The 25,804-nt window shown below is 36.9% G+C and overlaps 1 protein-coding gene and 1 long non-coding RNA gene across 9 annotated transcripts in view; one reads left to right on the top strand and one right to left on the bottom strand.

Moving 5' to 3' along the window:
- Positions 1–25,804, top strand: part of TUB (TUB bipartite transcription factor) — a 136,248-nt gene that overhangs the window by 58,070 nt on the left and 52,374 nt on the right. For 3 of the 7 annotated variants that reach the window (XM_034417006.3, XM_087879264.1, XM_034417008.3), the window contains exons 2-3: positions 22,882–22,933; positions 23,772–23,934. In XM_034417006.3, the coding sequence (XP_034272897.1) occupies positions 22,882–22,933; positions 23,772–23,934 (215 nt within the window). Of the gene's footprint in view, positions 1–14,415; positions 14,532–21,502; positions 21,715–22,881; positions 22,934–23,771; positions 23,935–25,804 lie in introns of those variants that run through there. The other 4 variants (XM_060687701.2, XM_060687700.2, XM_087879276.1 and 1 more) reach the window with 3 other exon arrangements.
- Positions 715–4,985, bottom strand: LOC148116496 (uncharacterized). Of its 2 annotated transcripts, none has more exons than XR_015730059.1 (2): positions 4,765–4,985; positions 715–898 (listed from the first exon to the last, which is right to left on the bottom strand). It is a non-coding gene; the product is annotated as an uncharacterized LOC148116496 (long non-coding RNA). The 2 variants fall into 2 exon arrangements; XR_015730061.1 differs by lacking the exon at positions 4,765–4,985 and adding an exon at positions 1,322–1,398.

Below are 25,804 nucleotides of genomic sequence, written 5' to 3'. Positions count from 1 at the left end.
ACAGTGTCATCTTAAATAAGTTTTGTATTTAATGCTGGGGGGACACACAAACACACACGCGCACACACGCACCACCCTAATTAAATGAGAAGCTGTAAGTAAAGTGCTTTTGACATTCTTTTATAAGATTAAATAAACTGTACTTCTGGGAGGTGAGGAACAGAGAGAGCACCAGGCTGAGGGATAAACTAAGAAACAAGCCCTGCAGGAAAGGAGTTTTCATGAATGAAAGTGGCGAATAAATAGAAGTAGTTTGTTTCATTTGGGAGGAGATGTGGCCATTGCATTTTTGAAACGGCATCCTTTTAAAACACCAACAATTAACACCCTGGAGATGTCTGGAACTATTTTTAATCTCTATTGTACATCACAGTCCCTTGGAAGGGCTGGAAATCTTTGTTTTTTTTGAACTGACATGCGCAGCCAGTTCCTATTATTGCTTTTGTGTGTTTGCTACAGGGTGATTCTTTGGTGATGTGTTCTAGATTTATTTCAGTGGGTCAGATCGTGATGGGGTATTCTCATATGCTGTTACTGTCCCACTTTCTCTTCAGATAGTAATAAGAGTGAATATGTATCAAGGCCACTGTGCTAGCTCATTCTGCTCCATTATTATTTGCATCCATTCTTTTTTTTCATACTTCTTCCCCTCATTTATCTGCAAAAGTTTATGGCATCTAAGATAATTTCCAAGATCATTGCAATACGCATGACACCTGTGAAATTTCCTTTTCTTTAATTTAAATGTTACTTGCTGCCCTCAGGAACAGAGGACTTTTGTGGGTCAACATTGATGGTATTTCAAGATCCTTGATGGGTTGACAACTGCCTTGTATTTGACATTCAGTTCTGTTCTTCACAGATTTCTCCGAAGCTAATTTCCAAATTTAAATTCTTTCTGTATAGGAAATTGATGAACCCAAGGATAATTTGTTACAGGCGGTAAATGCATAGATCCCTTCTCATAAACAGATCATATATAAAAATGCATACAGCTTTCATGCAGTTACTTACAAATAATTATTTAGGTGTGAAGTATTTCAAACAAAACTTGTGGTATAGAATCAAATTCCAGAATAGATTGACATCTATTCTTCCTTGGAATTTATCTGAGGAATCTTGTTTTCTATGCTGGATCCCCCCCCCCATTACCTTTAGGTTAAGAGGATCAGAAACAATTATCTTATCAAATAAAATATAAATTTAAATAAAGCAAAAATTAAAAGGGCTTTCTTTAGAGATAAGCAATTATAATCCCCCCTCTTAATCCAGTGTTTGTTGATTTGGGAATGAGTAAACAAGTAGATTTTACATAGGATACCTCAATTCTTCCTCTCTCTCCACTGAATTGTTTTGCTTGTACTCCTACCTTTCTATATAATATTGGCAGTCAAATACTTCTGCCACCATTCTTGCTGTCTTTGTGACGAGCAGGAATTGCCATGGCAGCATCAGCTGCTGTTGTCGGTAATTGGTTCCTTGGTTGCTATAAGCTACCAAAGCCTCGGCTAGTTCTCTTTCTGAGAAAGCATATATGCATGCCTCAGAAATAAGTGAAGAACAGTGCTTGACACAGAGGGCTAAATCCCCTTGCTTATAATGCCTCCTGACGAGGCAAGGAAAAGAACCCTAATTGATTGGAAACTCAGAATTGCTGTAACAAAAAAGTTGACAAGAGAAAGTGGATTTCTGTTCATACCAGAAATTCAGTAGATGTTTGGGAGCATGTAAAACATTCAAAACTTGATAGAAATAAAATAACTTTATTAATTTAGGCAACATTATCTGTCCCAACTTTACATTCATAATGCTAACTATAGTATGATCACTATCTATGCTCATTGATAAGAGCCAATTGGGGGTACTTTTTCCCCTAAACTGGTGCTTTCTACAACTTGCTGAATGAGAGTGGTCAACATCTGGTTTGCAGGCTCTCTGCACTTTTCAGCCAAGTTTTATGGCCTTTGGAAAACAGCTAGATTGCACTGTTACATTTCTAACTCAAAAGAGAACACTGAATTTTATTTCCTATAATATATGTATGATGGAACTTCATACATGGAGCTTTTTTTAAAAAAATCACATTTGTCAATAAATTATATCTGTTCTAGACATATAATAGCATTTTTCTTCTGATGGTATCTCTTAATATTGCTAAAATATTTCCCTAGATTTTCTTTTATGGAGACATTTTTTTAAAATGTAGCAACTAGAGTAACAACTGTTCATTAGGCACAAACTAAAACTAGCCCCAGTGGCATTTTGGAAAATTGGTCAAAAATGCAACTATTAAATTATCAGTTAGTGTTAGCTGCCAGCCCTCATGCAGGAAGAATTTCACAATTATCAGCCAATGTTCAAATTTGTGACAAGTTTCTGCTTTTTCTTTTTAAAGCCTAACTCAGCGTTAGATTATTATTTGATGGAATGTTATTCAGTGATTGTGTTCACACATTATACTTAACCAGATCAGTTAAAAATCATTAAAATGCTTCATTTTAACCTGCAGTTGTTTGTGGTTGTTGCTGTTTTATGCTTTCTTATTATGTGTGCTGCTGTTCTGATTAATTTTTAATATTCTTCCTTATTGTGAAAACATGCTTGAATTAAAGAAAATATGAGCTAAATAAGCAATGATAGAAAGTAAATATATTCTAAATTAGATTTGTTCTGTGGCTGAATAGTTCATCGTTAATTTTTTATTACTGTAATGGCTCCTTTGTTAGAAGTACCTAGAGATGTAATTTTTACTTGTAACTGATTTTCTTGCTCTGAGGTACATGTAACATTTTTAAAGGGTGAATCACAATTATTAACACTTTTTTTTCTCATGAGGAATTTAAAATAGCACATAGTTGCTTGCACAGAGAATGCATTATTTCAAATTTTATGTGTATGGTTGTAGCCATTCTAGTCAGTGTTTTTATCTCCCACAGAGAAAGAATGCACTCTGTATGCAAAGTGAGAAATCAGATCTCAGCATGGAGTGAAAATAAACTGTATACAATATTTTGGAAGCAAAGATTGTAGCATGCTGTATTTTTAAAAGAGAGGGGCAATTTCAGTTCTAAAACAGAAGGCTGAGGACATGGTCAGATGGTGAACGATGCAACAGCATTTCTGAAACCAATAAGGTATTAACTGATTGAGTTGAATAGAATATCAGCTAGAACTTCTGTATACTGACAACACTTTGAATTGTGTGGAAAAAAAGGTTTTACATAAATACCTCTGTTACCTGATGGTTTAACAGTAGCTACACTATAAGAATACTGTACTAAGAATACAGTAGCACTGAAAATATTTTTCAGGAAATGCAGATCAGTTAGAAAACAAAATATATTGAGGCCCTAGAAAGAGTACAAGGAGGGCAACACTGTAGGATAAACAGTTGACAGAACTAGATGTGTCTAGCCTAATGAAGGGAAGGACTAGGGAGTGAAATGATAGTAGTCTTACATCATTTAAGGGGCTATCATAGAGAAGAGGGAGTCAACTTATTCTCCAAAGCACCTGAGGGCATTAAAGAGAGATCTAACCTAGAACTAAGGGGAAATTTCCTGACAGTGAAAACAATGAGTGGAACGATTTGCCTCCAGAAGTTGGAGGAGGTCCATCACTGGAGGTTTTTAAGAAGAGATTGGACAACCACTTGTCTGGAATGGTATATGGTCTTCTGCTTGAGCAGGAGATTGAACTAGAAGACTTCCAAGGTCCCATCCAATCTTGTTATTCGATGTTCTATGAACTCAAACCTATGTTCATCCTGAAGATTTGCAGAAAGATAGTAGCAAGAGAGAAATAACTGCCTATGCTATCACTTTAGCAGCCACAATTTTATAGAAGGCTTTATATGAATAAAGAAGGTAATAAATGTTTATCATTTCCCTTCAAGGCATCCTTTTTCTGTTCCCTGTTTTGCGTGCTTGAAAAACATAATGTAGTTGTTTTATTATTATTTTTTCATATGTAAAATTATTGTCTAGCACCAAGAATCAGGACCACTGTGCTGTCCTGCTCATTCACATATAACAGTGGTTTAGCGGGTTTAATATTCCCCAGCAATACCCTTCACCAAAAACTCAGAACTGTTCCAATTAAGTCCAGCCAAAGACAGACTAATGCTAGTCCACAGAGCAATGGCCAGTGAGTTCAGAAAGCACTTGAAAGTTTCCCAAACAAGATAAACCCACAAGTCAAAATTAAACCCACAATATAAGAGGGTTTGCAAGGCACAATCCAAGTCAAGGCAGAGTGTCATCCAAAGCAAGGCAAGGGTCACAACAACCAGGAAAAACATATCTACCCCGAAAATAAGACATCCCCTGATAATAAGCCCAATCGGGCTTTTGAGCGCATGCGCTAAAATAAGCCCCTCCCCCTCAAAATAAGCTCTCCCCCAAAATATTTAAATGCATGTGCAGCCGGTCCCTGCCATTTCATCTGGTTTCCTCCACGTGCCCCAAAATAATAAGACTTCCCCGAAAATAAGGCCTAGCACTTATTTTGGGGTTCAAAAAAATATAAGACAGGGTCTTATTTTCGGGGAAACACGGTAGGAAATGAATACATTGTTCCCAGCATTATCTCCATCTGTCTTCTGTGCTAAATAGCCAGTTTCCAGTGCGGCCCATCAAGAGGGGTGAGTTTGCCTCCTCTCAAGTAATCAGGTTGACTTTAGCTGTTCCTGCCTTTTCTCTGCCCAAAGTTTTCTTAGATCAGGAGCAAGAAGGCAGTTCCTCTTCCTCATCATGCTTTCCTCACCTGAAGCCTCAGGGCTGTCCTACTGCAACTGTGCTTCAGCCAAATTCCTTTCAGACGGTTGCTCGGAGCCATTGCCCAACTCCCCTCTTGATATGCCTGGAGCTGGTTCATCCTCCTCTGAACTGATAATTGTAATGTAATGTACTTGGATGTAATGTAATGTACTTGGATGGGAATGTAATAATTCCAGGATGATTCCTCTCTTGACTCCACCGCCACACTCTACTTCTCCTTCTCCTACAATTGTTTGTAAATTACAACATGGAACATTAGGTATATAGAAATTCTGTGGGGGGGGAGGGGCGTCTCCTAGAAATGTAAACTCATATGCTCTCTATGTATGTGCTGGGCATTAAGAAGATTATCCACCAATATTTAATAAGTTGAACAGACTTTATAGCTGCAGATGGTAGTACATAAAACAGCATAAAACAGCATACACACAATATATATTATTCAAACCTTACTGAGAAGTGGAATAAAGTGGAATCTGTTCTTCATTGTTTAAATTACTCATTATAGCTCTGCTAATTTTACAGAACATTCTGTAAAATTCGGCATGTCATGAAGTGGGAGAAGCCACGATATGACATCTAATACAGCATTTAAGCATATCTGAAATGATAATAGGTATTGTTGCAGATAATCTCCTATAGAACAATATTGTTCAAAATATTCTTTAGTTATCCTATAAGTTGAAATGCAATTACAGATTTCTGTTGTGACTATCCTACTTATATTTTATATAATTGTCCATGTTGTAGGCTGGCCAGATAATTGGGCTTCTTGTAGCAATAAAACATCAATATGTACCAACAATAGGATGAAATAAACAATGATGTAAAATCTTTAAGGAACAAGAACAGTATGTTACACAGAAAATTTAAAATTTGGTGAATTAAAAGTACACAGAGCCAGAAAAATAAAAGTGTTTTGCTAGGAAAAATGCAATGTTTGTAGGACAGACAGAGCTGGGTAGAGCAGAGGCACTACCCTTTCCCAGTGTCTATTTATTAGCTGCATTTCTGCACTCTCTGAAATGAGTCTTTGTTTGTATCGATTCACTTTAATTACCATGCTCCTGTTCATTTATGCAATCCAATGAGCCTGACTCCATTGGATTCATGAATATGTCCAGGTAGATTTCTGGGCAAAAATATGGAAGTGGTTTGCTACTGCCTTATTCCAGGTTCTCTCTGTCCAGCCTAGCCATCAGTCCATGGTCTCCCATCTAACTATTAACCAGTCCCACTCCATTTCACTTTTAGACATTGAGCCGGGGTGGTGGTGGTGGTGGTTGGACTAGATGACCCTTAAGGTCCCTTCCAACTCTGTTAATCTGTTAAATAGATCATTCCATTGTTACAGTTTGAATGTCTCCTGCCAGAAGTGTTACACTAGCTGTGCTATATATCAGTTTAAATTTCCATTAATTATCATTTAGGTAAGCATCTCTTACATCTAAGAAAAATGTAATTGTTATTAAGTAAATGCTGATGAAAAAAAGGAAATTTTCTAGCCTGACATAATAAGGTAGCATTCTTATTGTGCTAATTGTAAATAAAAAAGGTTTCATCACGTCAACATTTCCTCATGCTTTGCTGAATGCATAGGATTGTTTTATATTACAAATTAGTAATTAATAATATAAGAACAGATGACTAAAGAAAATCTGAATGTAGCATGCTGAAATCCATTCCTGAACTAATCTCTAGTTGACATTTTTCTTTGCCACATATTCATTAGGGAAAGTCTCAACTGATTTATATTCAGTGGGATGGTTGGATTTGCTTGGACATGCAGAAGAAAAAATAAGAAATAAAAGCACTTATAAATATGCAGAAATCTTCCAAGTGAATTTTAGCACTGATACCAGAACTAAGAATTGTGAAATTTACATTGGCCATATGGAAAACATATCCATTAGATTTATTCCTAACATCCCTACGCTGCAGCTTGATCTCCCATGAACTCATTTTCATTCCATGCCTGATCTTGGGCCTCACTTTCTTCCCAACTGCAATAGTAGCTTAGCTTTTTTGTGAAAGTGATTTTTTTTTAAATATTAAGGGAGTTATTTTATTGTGCTAGGAATGACATAGTGTAGCAGCAATGTAGTTTATACTGGCGATTTAAGTCTGAGTTCTCTGCTCATTTTCTTAAACTGTATTGTGGAGCGTGGATTTTTTAAAAAAAGTTTGTATATAAAGTGACCTTAATATCTGGCTTGTGAACAGCAAGCAGTTCTATGTATTCTGCTCACCTAATCTGGTCCCAGAGCATCCATATCTACTCCCTTGGTGTTTTAGCACCTTTTCCTCATAGGAAGAGAGTGAGATGATTTCCTACTCTCCTACAAACCCTTTTCCTCTTGGGTGTCTTTAAAATATGTCCCAGAAAATCATCCAACCTCTTAGAATGGAGGTTTTAAAATAACTTTTAATATAGTAAACTAATTAATAAAATTAATTAGCATCAACATATATGACTATAGAATTAATGGAATAACTTCCAACTTAATAATCATAGTTATACTAATTAGAGAAAGAAGAAAAAGTCAGCCTGTAGACGGGCACAGGTTTCCCACAGAAAGAAACAGCATGTCCATTTTCACAATTAGACATTTCCTCCCTAAAGATTGAATTTACTTTGAAGGAAGCTGTCCTGTTGATGATGTCATGTACCATCAACTTAAAAATTTAGAGATACTTTCTCAAACTGAATGGTACAGATTCATAATGATATAGGTACTTCCCCCAAGGAGGTTTATCCTGTCACGATCCTTCTGTAAATCCTCCACCAGTCTTTATTTTCATTCTATAATTTATTGCTACAGAAACAGGGCCCTTTCTTCCTTCCAAAATGAAGAAAACTGAGAAATATATTTATGTATTAGTTATATTCTGTTTTATCCTCAGACAATCAAGACAGCATACATCAGCAGCCAGTATTTTCCACACAACGATCCTATGAGATTGTTTGGGCTAAGTGCTCTTCTGAACTGCAACCATTAACTGCATTAACTAATCCGTTCTGTGTAAACTAGCAAGGAATGTTGTTATTTTTTAACTATTTAATCTATTTAATTGTGTCTGTCTCTTGGTAACTTTATTGCAAGTGCTCTCCATGCTAACCTGTCAAGCACACCTTCTTTTAATTGTTGTATGTTCAACTTTCTATCAGATTTGATGTTATCAAGCCAGTGTGTTCTTTGCTTGTCCCTTCTTCTTTGGTCCACTAACCTTTTCTAGCATCATTGCCTTTTCCAATGACTTTGCATCATAACATGGCCAAAGTAAATCAGACATACTCTTACGATTTTAACTTCTAGTTGTGTCTGTTTTTTTTTTATGATTTAACATCTCTCTGTGATTATTCTAGCTGTCCATGGTACATGCAGTAATTTAAACTAGCACCACAGTTCAAAGGTGTCAATTCTTTTTCATCAGTCATTTTTTGTATCCAACTCACACCCTAAGTCATGTTGAGTTATTGCCATAAAGTGTTCTGGTGAGATTCTTTTACAGAGTAGTTCACCATTGCTTTCCCTAATCCTTCCCATTTATACGTGAATGGGACCGGCATATGGTTGATGAATCAACAGTAAGGCTGAGTTATCAAGAAATGAGGTTGGTTTAAAAAGTCCTTTTCCAGATTTCAAATACATCTCCCTTTTGGCCACAGAATTAGTAAGAATTCTGCCTGACTAAGGTTAACATGGCTTGGATAGGTGATTCTTTTCCCTGCTTCTTTTCCTCTTTCACCCATTCCAGGAAAGAAAACCACAATTGCCTTTCTTTTTCCACATCTCTTTTGAGATTCTTCTAGTCACTTGGACTAGGAAGGAGGAACTTGGCAGAACTGTAGTCAATTTTACCCTGTTAAAAAACAATAACACCCAAATGGCCAACTTTTCTGTTCTGTGCCAGTAACTATAAGTACAGGAGGCCAGACTTAGATCAATGGTCTTGACAGTGACTATAAATCTCACCACTGTGCAGGAAAGCTGGAGTTCAGGAAAAACAAACAACCTTACTTCAGAAACTGAAGTTTTATGTGGACAAATCTAAGATCCAGTCACCAGAGCAGAATGTAGCCTTGTATTAGTCCAGATGTCAGCCAGGGAATCAGATATTACACACACTGAGGAAGCCAGGTCCAAGGTTGGAAAGATTATTTGCTTACATGAGTTTGACTCTCAAGCCTTTTTTTCACAGTACTGCATCAGCCCATGCCTACTTTCCTGAGTCATAGCTCTTTCCTTGGAGAAACCTTGCTGAACTTCCCTGTTGTACTCACTCCATCAATCTTGTGCAAGGATTCAGGACATTTTCCTGTTCAGTCTCTGAAACTGTAGACTCAGCCTATTTATGGTTTGGCTGTTGATTATGTGATTGCTCCAGAAGTGCAGGTTCATCATGTAGAACAGAGGTTCCCAATCTTGGCAACTTTAAGATATGTGAGGAATTCTGGGAGTTGAAGTCCACGCATCTTAAAGTTGCCAAGATTGAGAAAGAACTTCTACATCTACTGTAGAAGATCTTTCTTTTTCTGACTTATTGGCAAATATCTGAGGGCCTTGAGTTGTGAAGTCTTGCTCTTCCAGTTCAGAGTCTGATTCATCAGATGGGGCCATATTAATTTCATCTGCTGGATCTGTTTTTTTTAAATAGTCATTTTACACTTTCCCACTCAGTTGGTCTACTCTAGAGGAAGAAACTTGGCAATTTTTTTTTTTTTGCCAGTGTTATACAATTAAAAGAAATCAGGCCACATTTCACCATTCTTACGCTAAATCTGTTAAAGAAAACAAACAAACAAAATGTCCAGCATTTCACTGTTCCACGATTGAACCATGAAAGCAAAAATAAAATGGTAAAATTATGTCAGACACAATAGCAGCTCCGTACAAAACAGCCATTAAAGGCAGATGGTGGGGGATGAGGGAGAATGCCAGGCAAAGCATAAAGCATAGCGAGCCAGTTAAAAAACAGTATTTGTGTAAGAAAGTATGAAGTGCAATGAGTGAATGGATCAGACTTGCTCGTCCCACTGGAGGAAGAAATACACTACATTTGAGGTAGTGTAACAAAAAAATTCAGGGGGAGGGGACCCTCTCAGAGATTTGGGGGTGTGCTGATGGTAATACAATAGATTCCTGCCATCTTCAAATAATAGGGGAAGGAACATTCTTGAACCAAGGCAAACAGGAAGTGTGAATCAACCCTAAGAGACAGTGACTGGCCCAAGGTTACCCAGTGACCTTTAATTGCTGAGAATGGACTTGACCATGGGCACCTCCTGTCCTATCCTAACACCTTAACCACTGCTTAACATTTCCTCCCTGAGGAAAAATCAAAGCCTCAGAAACCCAGTAAGCCAGACTCGCCAAGGACCAGAACAAGGAGATCAATTTTTGGGTGGCTGAAGAAGAGGATGGCATCTCTTCCTTTGTTATGAAAGATGGCCAAGGACTCAGGTTTAGAGGGTTAATACAGTAAAAAGTGCTAAGTTGTGGGGAAGAATGGTTAAACTGTATGCACCCTACCTGGATGAACTCTTTATTTTCAAGGACCTCTTCTAGAGAGTTAACTGATGGAGATGAATGCCTAGTATAGCTGAAACTGCTGTCAGATATAATGGGAGGAAGAAATTAGGGTGAGAAGGAAGAGCCTGTATCAAGACAAGGATCAGATTTTTAAAAAAATGGAGCTCAGGGTTGAAATGTAACCAGAGAAAATGTCTCAGACATTCACCCTCCTTAATTCCCACAGAGACCTAGTTTACATGAAGGAGGGAGAAGTACAACCAGACTATATTGATTTATTGATTATGTGCCATGAAGTAGTATTTGACTCTTAGCAACCATATCAATAGATTTTCTCCATGTGATCTATCCTTAACTTGGTCTTTCAGATCTTCTGACAGTGCACTGATTGCCATTGAAACTGCTTGCTATTGGTCATCCTGTTCTCTTGTCGTCCATTTTTCCCAGCATTTCATACTGTACCAGAAAACTAGGTTTTCGGATAATGTGTCTGAAGTAGGATAATCTCAGCCTAATCTTTTGGGTCTTTACTAAGAAGTCTGGATTGATTTGTCCAGTAATCGATTAGTTTGTTTTCTTGGCTTTCTACGGTATTCTCAAGAGTCTTCTCCAACACGAAAGTTCAAAGACATCAATACTCATTCTGTCCTGCTTCTTCAAAGTCCAGCTTTTGTTTCCATAGAATGTCACAGAGTATACTATGGCATGCACAATTCTGATATTTGTTTAGACATATCATGGCATCTAAATATCTTTTCCTAAACCTTCTGTCACTATGACCTTATAATAAGTGTGGTATTGGCCTGCATGGCTTAGGTTTCCTAATATGATCTATTTTGAAGGGATGTCATCAGATCAATTCTAAAGGAATATCTTTGATTTGGCCTGTCTGTATCTGATCCCCTGTCTACTTTTGCCTTTCATGCTGAGTCCCCACTTCTGGAGTTTCCCTGAAATTGAGCTGGTTAATTATCATTACTTGCTTGTTGGACTGCTAGCCTCTTGGATTGGCTTTCACCTAATTACTTTCAGCCTAGAGTTGTCAACCTTTCTTGATCCATTTGTAATCTTGCCTGAAGGCACAGGTACCCACTAATTAAAAAAAAAGAAAACCCAGGGCAAAATCTTGTAATAACTAATAAGTTTATTAATGAAAACTATGTAATATTTTGTAATAAAATTACGATAGCTTATCACTTTGGTTTATTCTGTATGGCATCCTGAAATCTATTTGAAAATGAGTAGCTGAAGATTCAAGTTGCTCTTTGTAGAGATGGAACCTTAGGGGGAAGACTAGCCTAATTGATACGTATGAATATGTCCTGCCATTATGCCTGACCTTTCATGGTAAATACCAGCATCCTATTCACAGAGAACTCTGGGAATATATAGTGATGTGTAGTCATTTGTAAAGCACAAACAAGGAATTAAGCTTTGCATTTCAATTACAAACAGCAGGAAATTTTACTTTGGCTACATAAACAGTACCACTTGGGGAAATACACCATGTTTAGAAATAGCTACTCATAGCGCTAGGAATACATGACTATAACTTGTGGTATTATAAACAATCTCTAGATGTCTTCTCTTCAGTCTATTAAAAATGCAGGTACATTGTTATTTCAGTAAATGTGATCAAATATCCTTCTTTCCCTGTCAAATTCCTGCTTGGTGTTTAGGCATGATTTCTGAAGGAATAAAGGAGACATGATTAGGCAGATAGTCTGTTTAAATACTGTGAAAGATGAGATTTCTCCATCTCTGCATTATAGATTAATATTACTTAGTAGGTCTTTCATTTTCTCTATTACTGTTAGGATATGGTTTGAGCCTAACAGTTGTCCAGGTTATATAAGTGTACTGTAACTTTAATCTGTAAATGTATTATGTGACTTTAATGCTGAATCATGCTGTAATTACATAATTACTGGTTGTGAGAGTATTTAAGCAAGGTACTGTAACATGTTCAGTTGCTGCTATGCTATGCTGCCATTGTGTATGAAGATGATGAGATGATGAAGCTGCTATGATAAGCTACCATTGAGAGGAGTTGCTATCTGCTAATCATCGTTGGATGGACCTGCAACCATTGTGGTTTGTGAACCAGAGTGAGTTTGTTATTCTAACCAACTACTGTTTGTTGGGTAAGAAGATTCTGTAACTACTGGACTGATTTACTGGCAAAGACTTGGAATTTGTTTAAAGACTATGAGACTGTTTTTCTACTATAAAGTTTGCATAACTCTTATTCATTGCTCTCAGCAACGTTTCCTTGTGCATACACTCTGCTGGTTGGTAACACAACGACAATATCCTTAACATTTACCTCTTGGCAGGTTTCAATAGTAGGCTTAGAAATATGACCCAGGATCTGATCATAACACATTTGTGCAGCAGTAAATATTATTCAAATCAATGTTCTTAATATCAGTGGAAATAAGTTTAGCAACTGAAGATTGGATATTTTCTCCTCACTAAATGTAACAAATAAATCAGGCTTTTATATTCCTTGATGAAATAAAGCAATATTGTATAGAAATCAGTTGCTTAGAGCTTCTGTCCTATACTGTATATGAAAGTACAGTTCACTTAATTCAACAATGTTTACTGTTGAGTAGACATATAACATTGTACTATATAAGTCCCATTGTTTCCCAAAGTCCTATTGGTTTCTCCGGACTGTGAACATTAAAGACTTTAGACATTTATGTTGATCTATTGTTGTCATGAAAACTTTCAACGCAGTTGATGTTGGAAAGCAACTGTACAATGAATTCATTCTTAGCCATTTTAATGAACTTGTGCTTTGCAATCACTGCCACCCTTAGTACAGTTTTCATAAACACAATTGAAACATGGAAATTATCATCTGGGATTCCTTGAGTTATTTTAAGTACTTGATTATTAATTGGTAACACTGTTTGTTCTAATTGCTTTAGGCATATTCAAATTTGTTGTACTATCTATTTTTCATACTGGGCATTGATGATTGTAATTTTATCTGTAATTGGAGTTGGCACATGTTGATGATTCTCCATGCTGCTTTGGGAACAAAGTTGTAAAGTTTAGCCTAATGATTTAAGATATTGGATATAGATTGATGGGATTCATTTTCAGATCCTCACTTGGTCGAAGAGCTCCCTGAATTATTTTGGGTCAGTCAACCTCTCTGAGCCCAAGCTACCTCACATCATTATTATTGAAAAGATAAAGGGATGCCCTTTTATCTAGTGGGAAACACATGTGCATCTCTTTTGTTGCAGCTTGTCTTGTATCCACTAGGTCACACACTACTCAGAAGCTTCTATTTTTATTCAAAGATACGTTTTTTAAAAATGCCATGCTAATGTGGCATTCTGTCTTTTTGTTGTAGATTGAGTGGGACTATCAAAACAGAATATCTGAATCGTATTGGGGGAATCTAATACTAACTTCTTTCTGCAGTTCAATTTTTTTTTTAAAAAAAGAACCCTTGGTTAATCAACTGTTCTTAAGTCATTTCATTGAATTTGCAAAGGCATAACATTGTAGTTTCTTAGAAATTGTATAAATCTGTATTTATAGAAATGCCACTTTTTCTCTGCAGTGTTTGGCAGAGGCATCAGCCTGATCAATTTCATTGTCAGTTTTAATTCAAGCTGCAGTCCATCTTCCTCCTGATACTTGACTCTTCTCGGGGAAAACAGTCTCAGCAACACCTGTGACTTTCTGTATAAACGAAGCTCCTAGTATGAAAAGAGCCATGGTTGGGCAGTAGTTAGAATGCAGTAAAGGTAAAGGTTCCCCTTGCACATATGTGCTAGTTGTTCCCGACTCTAGGGGGCGGTGCTCATCTCTGTTTCAAAGCCGAAGAGCCAGCACTCTCTGAAGACGTCTCCGTGATCATGTGGCCGGCATGACTAAACGCCAAAGGCGCACGGAACGCTGTTACCTTCCCACCAAAGGTGGTCCTTATTTTTCTATTTGCATTCTTTACATGCTTTTGAACTGCTAGTTTTGGCAGAAGTAACAGGAGCTCACCCCGTTATGTAGCACTAGGGATTCAAACCACTGAACTGCCGACCTTTCAATCGACAAGCTCAGTGTCTTAGCCACTGAGCCATCGCGTCCCTATTAGAATGCAGTATTGCAGGTTAATTCTGCTGACAGCCAACTGCCAGCAGTTTGGCAGTTATAGTCTCACCGGCTCAAGGTTGACTCAGCCTTTCATCCTTCCGAGGTTGGTAAAATGAGGACCCAGATTGTTGTCATCATTTTGCTTTTATTCTGAAAAAAACCCTTTCCTAACATATTTCATCATCACCATATATAATTGAGGCATTAAAAAAAAAATAAGTCACTGTTCATGGTTCAGACACATAGAATTTTCTTGTTGCTGCTGTTGTTTTTTTGGCTATGTTTTGCATAATTTCATTTATTAGTGTTTTTGAGCATTTTTGGAGAGCTTTTATTCCATAATCAATTCCCTAAAATATTCTTAAAACAACAGTTATGGAAAGATGGGGAAGGTTTTTTTTAAAAAAATGCACATATATCATTTAGAGTTTTAAGATGTCATCTTTAAAGGAAGAAAGTCAGAATTTCAGTGTCTCTGAATTAATTTCAAAGCTTCTTTTCTTTAAAGGAATGGAAAAAGACTGTATATACATATTCATATACAATTCTGTAATTGAATTTTGGAAATGCAGACAGATTCTTAGAAACTAATTTCTGCCCTGAAGATTAGCATAAAATAACTAGTTGAAACAAGCATTTTCTCCTGTGCAGGAAGGAGCCTGTAGAATTTGACAATAAATCTCTGAATCAATTTTGAAAAGCGCCTTAAGTATTAGGATTACAATAAATAAATACACATTATATATAAAATCTGTTTACTCCAACTCAGCAGTGTAACAGACTTAGTTGGAATAAAATGTATGTGGTTTATTGTTCATTGTAATATCTTGTACTAATACCAAATAGAAAAAAATGTGTCTCTTGAAACTGGGTTCTAAAAACAGACTTAAAAGAAAGGTAAATAAAATCCAAAACTCTATCATTTAAGAAATGCATTGTAGCATATATCTGGTTCAGCTCTGATAGGCTAATACATTTCAGATTAGCTAGCATACTTATTCAGTCTTTGTGTTTTCCATGAAAAAAAAAAATGATGGTCTCAAAAGCCCTTGCCAGTTTTCTTTTAGAAAATATATATAATTTGAGATGTGCAGCAGTTATGCACATCTGCTTTCTACGAACCATGAAAGGCTTTAGACTCTAAAATAGAAGCACAGTCATGGCAATTCAATAGATGACAAGTTTTCTCTCCTCCTCCCATCTAATGCCAAACATTTCTGCTTTGTGTCCAAATGCTACAGAATTTCTGGAGTCTACAAGAAGGAACCCAGCGTATATTAACTGAAACTTTCTGTTTCTAATGTAATGTTATTTGAATTGATGCTTCTGGCCAAATATATAGTTCCTGACTTGCAGAGCTATTGTAGATGCAAGATATTTTTCTGTTGATAATTGTATTTCCTGAGAAGCTTGACAGCAATTAGATGGGTACAGAGATAAAGGCTCACCCTGTATTTTCTATTTATGAAGAAATGTTTGTTTTGTCATTTTATTTTTTATTGTTTGTTTAGAATTTTGATTTTTATGGCTTATCCTTGAACTGTTTGATGGCTACTTTTGAATTTTCTGTATTTATTTTTTTTTATACTAAACTCCCAAGTCCAATGAAATTGTCAAATAATTTTAGGGCTGGATTTATGTGCAAAAAAAATAATAATAATGAATAAGAGAGACTCAGAGAGAGAGAGAGAAAAGGAAACAGCTTGGAGTGGGTGGGGGACTTTCCCCCTTTCTGGTTCTCTTCAATTATTTCAAGTTCTTTTCCAAATCACCCGAAGGCCAGACAAGGAATAATGGATGGAAACTGACCAAGGAGAGGTTCAACCTAGAAATGAGGAGGAACTTTCTGACAGTGAGAACAATCAACCAATGGAACAGCTTGCCTTCGGAATTTGTGGGAGCTTCGTCACTTGAGACTTTCAAGAAAAGATTGGACTGCCATTTGTCAGAAATGGTGTAGGGTCTCCTGCTTGAGCGGGGAGTTGGACTAGATGACCTATAAAGTCCCTTCCAACTCTGTTAATCTGTTAATCAGGTTGCCCCAGAAAAAAAGTTTACTAAGAACATTTGGAAAAAAAAAACCCCTGAAATAATTGCCTATCGATCTTTGTAGAATTTATCTTTGTTAATGTAGAGTGATAATGATAGCTTTGCAAGGGTAATGCAGTAGTATGGTACCTGCATTGAAATGGTTAATTCAGTTGAATGGGGGGTTTAATGAGGATTAAGCTCCCTGGGTTTTTTTTTTTTTTAGTCCATTGTGTTTTGCAGTATTTTAAAGAATATCTGCAACTGATATTTGGGGGACTGCCCAAATTATTAAATATTTTTCAACACCTGCTATCCTGTACCATCATGGTTTAAGACCAGCATAGATCTGTAACCCATACAGCATTATTCTCCAAAAGGCTAGGAAGGGCTAGTTTGGAAGAAACATCCTCTCCTTCTCCCACTCCAAAAACAACCTGTCATGATGTCATTTCATTCCCCTCCCCCAATGGATTTTCTTTGGTAAAACAAAATTGAAGGAATTAGTGGGGAAAAGCAGAAGAGTTCCAAATAAGAGATGAGAACATTTGAGCCTTCCCAAACTATATTCCCTTGAGTAAAATTCGGTGAATATATTGTATGTTATGATCTGGGAGGGTTAGTCTACCTTATTGGCAAACATCTTACTTTAAAAGTACCAGTGGAAAAAAATTAAGATATCAATCAGGCTGGACCTCTTGACACACCCTCATCTTTCTAGCTAGAGAGGTTTTAGCTGCTCTTCCAAGGACCTCTCCCATAGTCCTTCCATAAGCCTTTCCCTTGAATCCAGCTCTAGAGAAAATAGAAAGGAAGGTGCTTTGAATCTTTTTGCCCAAACCCCAGAAATGGAGAATTTAATACACCTTGTGCCAGATATAAAATAAAAGCTATAGCTATACAGTGGTGAAGTCTTTCCCACGGGAAGGTTTTAATGAGAAATTCCTATTTGAAATGTATAGATATAAAAGGAATATATTGGAAAAGGAGAACGCAAGACACAGCAATGGTCATAAATATGAGTCAGTTGCCAAGCATTTAAATTTTGACCCTGGAAACGCTGCAATGATTGTAAGTGTGAAAAATGGTCATTGTCACTTTTTTCAGTGCCATTGTAACTTTGAACCGTCACTAAATGAACTGTTGTATGTTGAAGACTGTACAAATCTTCCTCTAAAATTCCTCTGCGAGGGAGATGGGCAGTAAATAATAAAGTGTTGTGGAAAAAGAATGAGAAATCTTCCTGACCACTTTCCCTAAAGCTTGCTCACTCCTATTTACTGCAATATAAAATCATTTGCTGTCTAAAGTGTTGATTTGTATATAGATTTAGAGCTGTTCTCCAAAACCAGGTTTGGCTTTGAATACTCAGGACTTTATATACTGTAGTGTGAAGTGCTCTATTTCAAACTCTCGGATGCGTCTGAAATTTACAGTGAAGTGGAAACGGATTTGAAAAATATCAACATGAAGTGGACACATTCCCTGCATTGTACTTGTCACATATGCACCATTTATCTGTCTGTGCTTGTTGGGCATTTATTAAAAGACTTTTATGCACATTCACATACACATATATCTTATTCACTTCTGGGAGTAAAGTTCTATTGAAGTCAAATGTTAAAAATATGGAATAAAGCAACCCTAAGCTGTATCCAATTTTGATAGATGTTTTATTTTTAAATAAATTATGTTCCAGTACTTCAAAGAACCTTACATATGCACAGAGGACATGCAAGCACGTACAAGTTTCTTTGAAATAGCATAGCATATTTCTGATAAAAATCTGAATTTTCTTCTGTTAGAAGTGCTTTATGCTACTAGCAATATAGCCAAGTAATCTATGGTATAAATCAAACCTTACGTTTTTCAGAGGGTAGATTCCAATCAGGGGAAGTATGCATTAGTTTTCCAAGTTTACAGCATGATGCACATATGCTATGATCAGCTTTAAACTCAGACAGTCACAAAACTACAAAACCTAGAACTGCTTAGAGATCTAGAACTGAAGATAACAGGAAAATCTTGGTCAGGTTCAAAGACCTCTGGAACTGGCCATGATGCTGAAAAAATTATGTGCACAGTGATATCATGATGCATACCCCATCTTTTCATAATTGCTTTCCAATGTCAGGCACAAGTGCGTAAATCACTGTGTTAAGTCATGTTCCATAATTTTCCTCCTTACCATAGATGCCTGTAGTCAAAAGTATAGATCCGTGATGGCGAACATATAGCACGTGTGCCACAGGTGGCACGCGGAGCCATATTGATGGGCACATGAGCGTTGCTCTAGGTCAGCTCCAGTGCGCATGTGTGCACTGGCCAGCTGTTTTTCGGGCCTTCCGGTCCCACCGGAAGTTGGCAAATGGGCCATTTCTGGCCTCCAGAGGGCCTCTGTGGGGTTGGGGAAGGCCGTTTTCACCCTCCCCAGGCTCCTAGAAAGCCTCTGAAGCCTGGGGAGGACAAAAAATGGGCCCACCAGGCCCACCGTGCCATTGCGTGCCAAAAGCGTGGAGAGCATGGGGGGGTCGTGCGCACATGCATGGGGGGGAGGGGTACATTGAATTATGGGTATGGGCATGCGACCCCCCCCTTCCCCTGCTTTTGGTATGCGACGGCAAAAAGGTTAGCCATCACTGGTATAGATGATCTTATAGTAACCTTTTTACATGGCTATCCTTTGGCTATATAGTAAGTTTCTTACACGACTATTCCATGGCTGTGGAATAAAGAGCAAAACAGAAAAGTCTTAATGTTGAGGAGTCCTTTATGCTCTCTGAGCTTGTTTTCTTGCGATAACTGTAGATGTTATCTACTTTGGGTAACAAAACATCTGTAATGTACCAAGACAAATTCCTTGTGTGTCCAATCACACTTGGCCAATAAAAAAAAAATTATTCTCTTCTATGTAATGAAACATCTGCAAGAAAACAACAAAGCTCATAGAGCATCTAGGACCCCTCATTACAACTTGGATCTACAAATATTCTCTTATCAGTCTTAATATTCATTGAGTTATCCAGCCAGACTGTAACTAATTTTACGATGGTTGTAAAAATATACTTTTCAAACAAGTGTGTGATAGCTTTTCTTCTCAGTTAAGAGTTTTGTTAGACTTCATTATTGCTGTTTCTTGACTCAAATGTGCAGTTTCTAGATCTTAATAAAGCAATGATGCAGCGGTGTTCCAGTTTAAAATGTGGCATTGATCTTGTTCTTCACCTGGGAATTTGAAATCACCTGCAAGGTTATGTTTGTTTCTTTTTATAGTACTCAGTCCTGAAAAAGGAATGGGAAATAACCACCCAATTTCTCCTCATTCAGTTCAGGAAAATTAAAATACGCTTAGTAGCAGTTTCTGTACCGATGTCCTGTTTCTCACAGGTGATTCCTCAGAGTTCTCAATTAGGCCAGCGTTTCTAGGTCGTGTTGCATTGCTGGGAGATTTCCCCACACCCAGCTATGATATCAAATATCAAATATCATTCAAATGCTGATAAAGGAGCAAAAAAAGTCTTGTAGAAGTTTTCTAGAGATGTGCCATGGGTCCTGTCTTAGGATAAGAAACATGGAATACTAAAATAAGAAACTCCTGTCAATGAGCTGTTAAATCAGGGTGATCTGCATGAGAGAGTCCATACATGAAATAAATTATTAATCACCAGCTCAGATGGAATGACTGAACTTTCCTACAAAGATTGCCCTAAAGGTAGTCCTCAACACAATTGGGACTGGAAAATTCATTGTTATATGGTGTGGCCGTTAGGCATCATATGATTGCACCCAATTTTATGACCTTTTTTTTTTTTGCCATGGTCATTAAGCGAATCATTGTAATAGTTAAGCAAGACAACAGTTGACTATGATTGGTGACCTTCCCTGCTGGCTTTCTCACTTTGCTTGTCAGGAGATAGTTGAGAAAGTTGCAGATGGTCACATGACTTTAGGAAGCTGCAATTGTTGTAAGTGTGAGCTGGTTGCCAATTGCTTGGATCATGATCAAGTGGCTGTGAGGATGCTGCGATGGTTTTAAGTGTGAGATCTGGTTGAAAGCCACTTTTTTCAACATCGTCATAACTTTGAACAGTTGCTAAACAAGGCAAGGAGTGCCTGTATTAAAATAATATAAATGCACTTAGGCCAAATTCTAACTTCATTTTCACCACTGTGGTTTCTGCAGGATATAAACTTTAAATGAACATATAACCTTTTAAAGGAAATTATTTTGAAACTTGTCAGATATTTAGCAAGGTGGATTTATTCTTTGAAAAGTGTGTTATATCAACCCTGTTATGAAAGGTGTCTAGCACTAGCTGCAAAATTTGATAGCATAGTAAATAGATTGGAGCCTCCTAACAGAAAATTTTGACATTATTTGATTCATTTTTTGATTTGTTTCAATCATTTAGAGTCTCAGATTGTGGTATTAAATGTCAGCATGAAAGTATTCCCATTAATCATGCAAAACTTAGTTATGCACTAAAACTCACATTGCATAGGTAGAAAGTACCAGCAACTTCTAACAAAATGATTACTCCATGGATCAAAGCAAGCGGGAGGTGAGAGATCTATGAATAGGCTTTTCCTCAAAACCTTACCTGCAGTTTTCTTAGCGAGGTTTTTCAGAAATGGTTTTCCATTAACTGTATTCTAGGGCTAAGAGAGAGTGAGTGGCTTTGTGCCTAAAATAGGACTAGAACTCATAGTCTCTTGGTTTCTATAGTCTGGTGCCTTAATCTCTATACCAAATTGGCTCTTTATATTAAACCATGCTAAATCTCTATTAGCTAAGATGTCTTTCTGCTGCTTGATGAAGACTATTCTTTTGCAGGAGTATAAGTGAACTGTATTTTGGTGTTTTAGCTCTTCGTTGCTGTTAAGGTTTCATTTTTATTTGTTTTAATTTTTAGTATCATATTAATTTCTTTTAATTCTCTTTATGGTGAAAAGGGATTACAACAATGTTAATCTACTCCTACTGTGATGTTATTGTAAGTTTGCATACAATGAACCTTGTGCATAAATTATACTATTGGATCATAATAGTTGGCTCGGATGAATCTATGACATCAAATTCCATCTTGGCTGTTACTCGCTATGCTGAGGATATTATGTTTGATCATGCATTTTTCCCTTTATTGGGTAGAGAGATCATCTGCCTTGAAGGAGATGATGAAATAACTCTTCTTCTTTTTTTTTTTTTTACTATTTAAAATAACTTTAGACCAGAGTTAGCTTCATCACTTCCAGTGAAGGTAGGTCTGAGAGTGATGGTAAATCAGCTATTAGTACAGCTGTATAGTTTTCTGGGTCTATTTCAATTTGGTGTTCAAGAAAGTCATGACATACAGATGTACTAGTTAGTCTAGTGGATGATGTTATAAAAGCTATATTTCTATAGCTTTTGATGTCATTAGCCGTCCTGGACTGCATTGGGAAGGGTTTTTGGGGAGAGGTTGGGGGAAGAGAGGAGAGAAGAAAGCAATGGCTCTGCTATCTACTATTACTAGTAGTATAGTTCTGCTTCTATCCTGGAGACAGATGTGTGATGAGATATTTGGGGAACTGTTCCATCTTGCAGCCCCTGTACTATGTGGTACCATAAGATTCCTATTCTGACTGTTTTAACATCTGTATGAAGTTGTTAGGTACGATTATTATCAGGGTGGATAAAAATCGATGATTTTGTAAAAATAATGAAAAAATTGATTTTTTAAAATTTAAATCAGATTATTTAAATTTTTTATCAAATTTATTTTAATAAAATGCTTTTCGAGTAAAAATCTATCTAAATATAGTTTTCTATTTAAGATACATTAATAATTTAGTTTATTCAGCATGAAATGGAACTTAGTTATATAACATGAGGCTGTATATTCTGCAATATTTACATTTTTGGTAAACTTATTCAATGAATCCAAGCTCTGCAAGCTAAATAGGAAACCTTCATTTTAATGAGGAAGTTGATCATCTGATCTGCAATTCTGCAATTATTCTACTCTATTCTATTCTGCTTAAGTATTTTATTGAAATATTCTCCTATGGCAGTGATGTCAGACTTGTGTATAGATGAGCCTGGCAATGTAGTGAGGAATTGTTACTTGAACAGAAAAACTAAGACGATATATAATCCAAATCTCTTTGAATCTGAGAGCTGTTTTATAAAGCTTCTCAAGCTGAAGATAGATAATCACATGAATCAGACTGATATACAATGCACATAGTTTTTATAAATCAGTCTTTTCTATCCTGGAACTTGGCTAGGGAGAATGGGAGGAATCGTCTAATCAAATGTATATGGGACTGACTATTATGAGATATTAGAAATAGAAGGTATAAATGTGTGTTTATTGAAAAATAGCAAGAATTTCTTCTGTGAGTAGATTAATAATTTATGTTTTTTTAAATATTTATCTTGGCAGTGTTTTAGATGACGAGAGCAGCAACCTGCGACAACAAAAGCTTGACAGACAGGTGAGTTTTTCAAATGTTGCTTGTGCTTTTTCATGTTGAAAAATAGAACTTACATAACTGGATTTGTCTATAAGAAAAATATATTTTATTTAAAAGTCTGTAGAGATTCTCAGTCATATAGGTCATGGTTGTCCCAAAGATGCTTTTTTCAGGATGCAACTGGACTTTCTTGTTTTTTCTTTTGAAGACGTTTTGCTTCTCATCCAAGAAGCTTTTTCAGTTCTGACAGGATAGTGGGGAATGGAAAGATTTGTATTCCTTGCAGACAGCTGGTCATTTGCATCCTTTTAGAGGGTTGTTGAAGCACTTAGAGGTTTATCTGTGTCCTCAGGGTCACTGACTGAGTAGTGTTCCTGGTTCCTGTAGTCTGCAATTTTTCCTCTGGAAACCCATTCCTACTCTCACACCATTCAAAGGGTGTTCATCCCAAATTGTATAGCTACAAGTCTGTTGAGATTCTCAGTCATCCAGATCATGGTTGTCCCAAAGCAAAACATCTTCAAAAGAAAAAACGGGAAAGTCCAGTTGCCTCCTAGAAAAAGCACCTTTGGGGCAACCATGACCTGGATGACTGAGAATGGGTAATGGAGTACAGTCCTATACAACACCTACTTCTGAGGTGCTTGTTCTTGTTTTTATTTGAAATATCTAGCTTTCAGTTGTTTTCTTTTAATACTTTTAATACAGGTATTAGCAAAATGTTTTGATAGCGTTACAATCAAACAGGATAACATTTGTTTCAGCACATCAACTAAGGTACATAGCAAACTTTATGTTTGCAGTTTCCATTCTGCTGTGGCATTTGAACTGAATTTTTGTCTCTTTGTATTCTTTACAGAGAGCACTGCTAGAACAGAAGCAGAAGAAGAAGCGTCAGGAACCAATGATGGTTCAGTCCAATGTAGATAGCCGCACAAGGACCCGTAGAATGAAACAATCTGAAGAACAAGCACCACTGGTTGAGTCTTACCTCAATAGTAACAGCAGCGCTATCTATCATGGTATATACCAATTTACTGTACAATGTTATGTGGACTGGCAAGATATGTTACACCAATAAATACCTCTGATAGTCAATTAGTTTTAGAAAAATAAGAGTAAATTTTGACTTAACACAAAGTTAATACTAGTTATATTGAACTTTAATTGATTTAAATATATATTACCCTGTTTCCCCTAAAATAAGACATCCCCTGATAATAAGCCCAATCGGGCTTTTTAAGTGCATGGCAATAAGGCCAAGCCTTATTTCAGGGTTCAAAAAAATATGACAGGGTCTTATTTTTGGAGAAACACGGTAGTTTTTTTTACTGCCATTGATTCTTTGTTGCACAAATAAAAGATACATGTTAAGCAGGGTGATGACAGCACTGAAGATGTTAGCAGTCTCAAAGGCCTATTCAAAGCCTCAGTCGAAGTGGTCTTTAAGTTGGCTTTATGAAACATTGAGGTGCTTGGTACTCATGGAAGGCCTTTGTCAATCTGCACAGGTCAGAGACAACCCCTTCAGGCAATTTTGGAAAAGCAACCATCTGAAAGTACCTTTCTTTGATGAGTGCTGCTGAGATGGCCCATCTTGCCACAGATCAAATCATTCCTTTGATCTAACTTGAGGCAGCTCCATGAAGCATTGCCGCTTCACACAGGCCTCATCATTTATATATGCAGTTCAGAATGAATTCATATAAATTCATACCCTGCTCAGCAAAGGGTAATTGGATTCTGTACTAATTTACTCAGCATAAATCATGTTTTATTTATGCAATCTGTCCATCTCATAGAGATTCTTTTCCCCCCTTCCCCTCAGATTGTCTCAGGGAACAAAGGCTGTTGCTTTTATTAATAAGCTGTAGCCTAGTCGAAAACAAACAAGCAGATCATTGAACAAATCAATTCAGAGTTCTCACTCGAGATATATATATTGACCAGGGTCGAATTATTTTACTTCAGATATATTATGCCAAGCTCTCTGGAGAATGCTGTAATGTTGGGAAAGACAGAAGAAAAGAGAGAGAAGACAACAACCTGTAACCTAATAGAAAGCAATAACCCAAAAATCCACTTGTTTTGTGGGTCTTTCCTTAATGCAAACAGTTTATAAATTTTGTAGGCTTCGAATATGCAGTATTTAGAAATAGCACTTAGACTTATATACTGCTTCATAGTGCTTTACAGCCCTCTCTAAGCAGTTTACAAAGTCAGCATATGGCCCCCAACAATCTGGCTCCTCATTTTACCCACCTCTGAAGGATGGAAGGCTGAGTCAACCTTGCTATTGATATTTACATAACATTCTGGGTGGAGTATTCTATATTTTGGCCACAGATGTTTATCATTTCTGTTTCAGCCATTTGAGACTTACTCCTTTATCAAGAAGTAAGCACAGGGAGAATCCCTACTGTAGCTTGCCTGAGGCTGAAAGCCATTTGGTTGGAAACTGGTAGGGATGACTACAGACTGATATTCCTAACAATTCCTCCAAGTAGATAGAGGCCTGCACCACCTGCTGTAGCATTCCTTGTATTTGGCAACTAAAGGAATTGTACCACATCTCAAAATTGTTCAAGGGTATTGAAGGAATTCTTGATTTTTTTTAACAAGAAAAATAATTTTTCTGATATCAAAATATGCTAAAATATATGTGGTGGAATGTAGTCCAGAATCACAGGAGGAAGGGGCTCTTGCCCAGGCAGCAGAAAAAATATCAGAGCTTGGAAACTTTTACGTATAGGAAAAGGCAAAGGCGATCCTTTCCCCCTAGACATTTACAGGGTATATCTAATAGTTACACAGTTAAGTACTTTAGTCTGGCAAGATTTCTGTCTATAGGCAAACAACAATAAACTACTCAGAAGTATCTCTAGGTGTCGT

This window comes from Pantherophis guttatus, chromosome 1, assembly GCF_059756535.1.
Source record: "Pantherophis guttatus breed Tessera chromosome 1, ASM5975653v1, whole genome shotgun sequence".
NCBI classification, from domain to species: Eukaryota; Metazoa; Chordata; class Lepidosauria; order Squamata; family Colubridae; genus Pantherophis; species Pantherophis guttatus.
The sequence above is the reverse complement of the archived record's forward strand: the minus strand, read 5'-3'. Positions and strand labels throughout refer to the sequence as shown.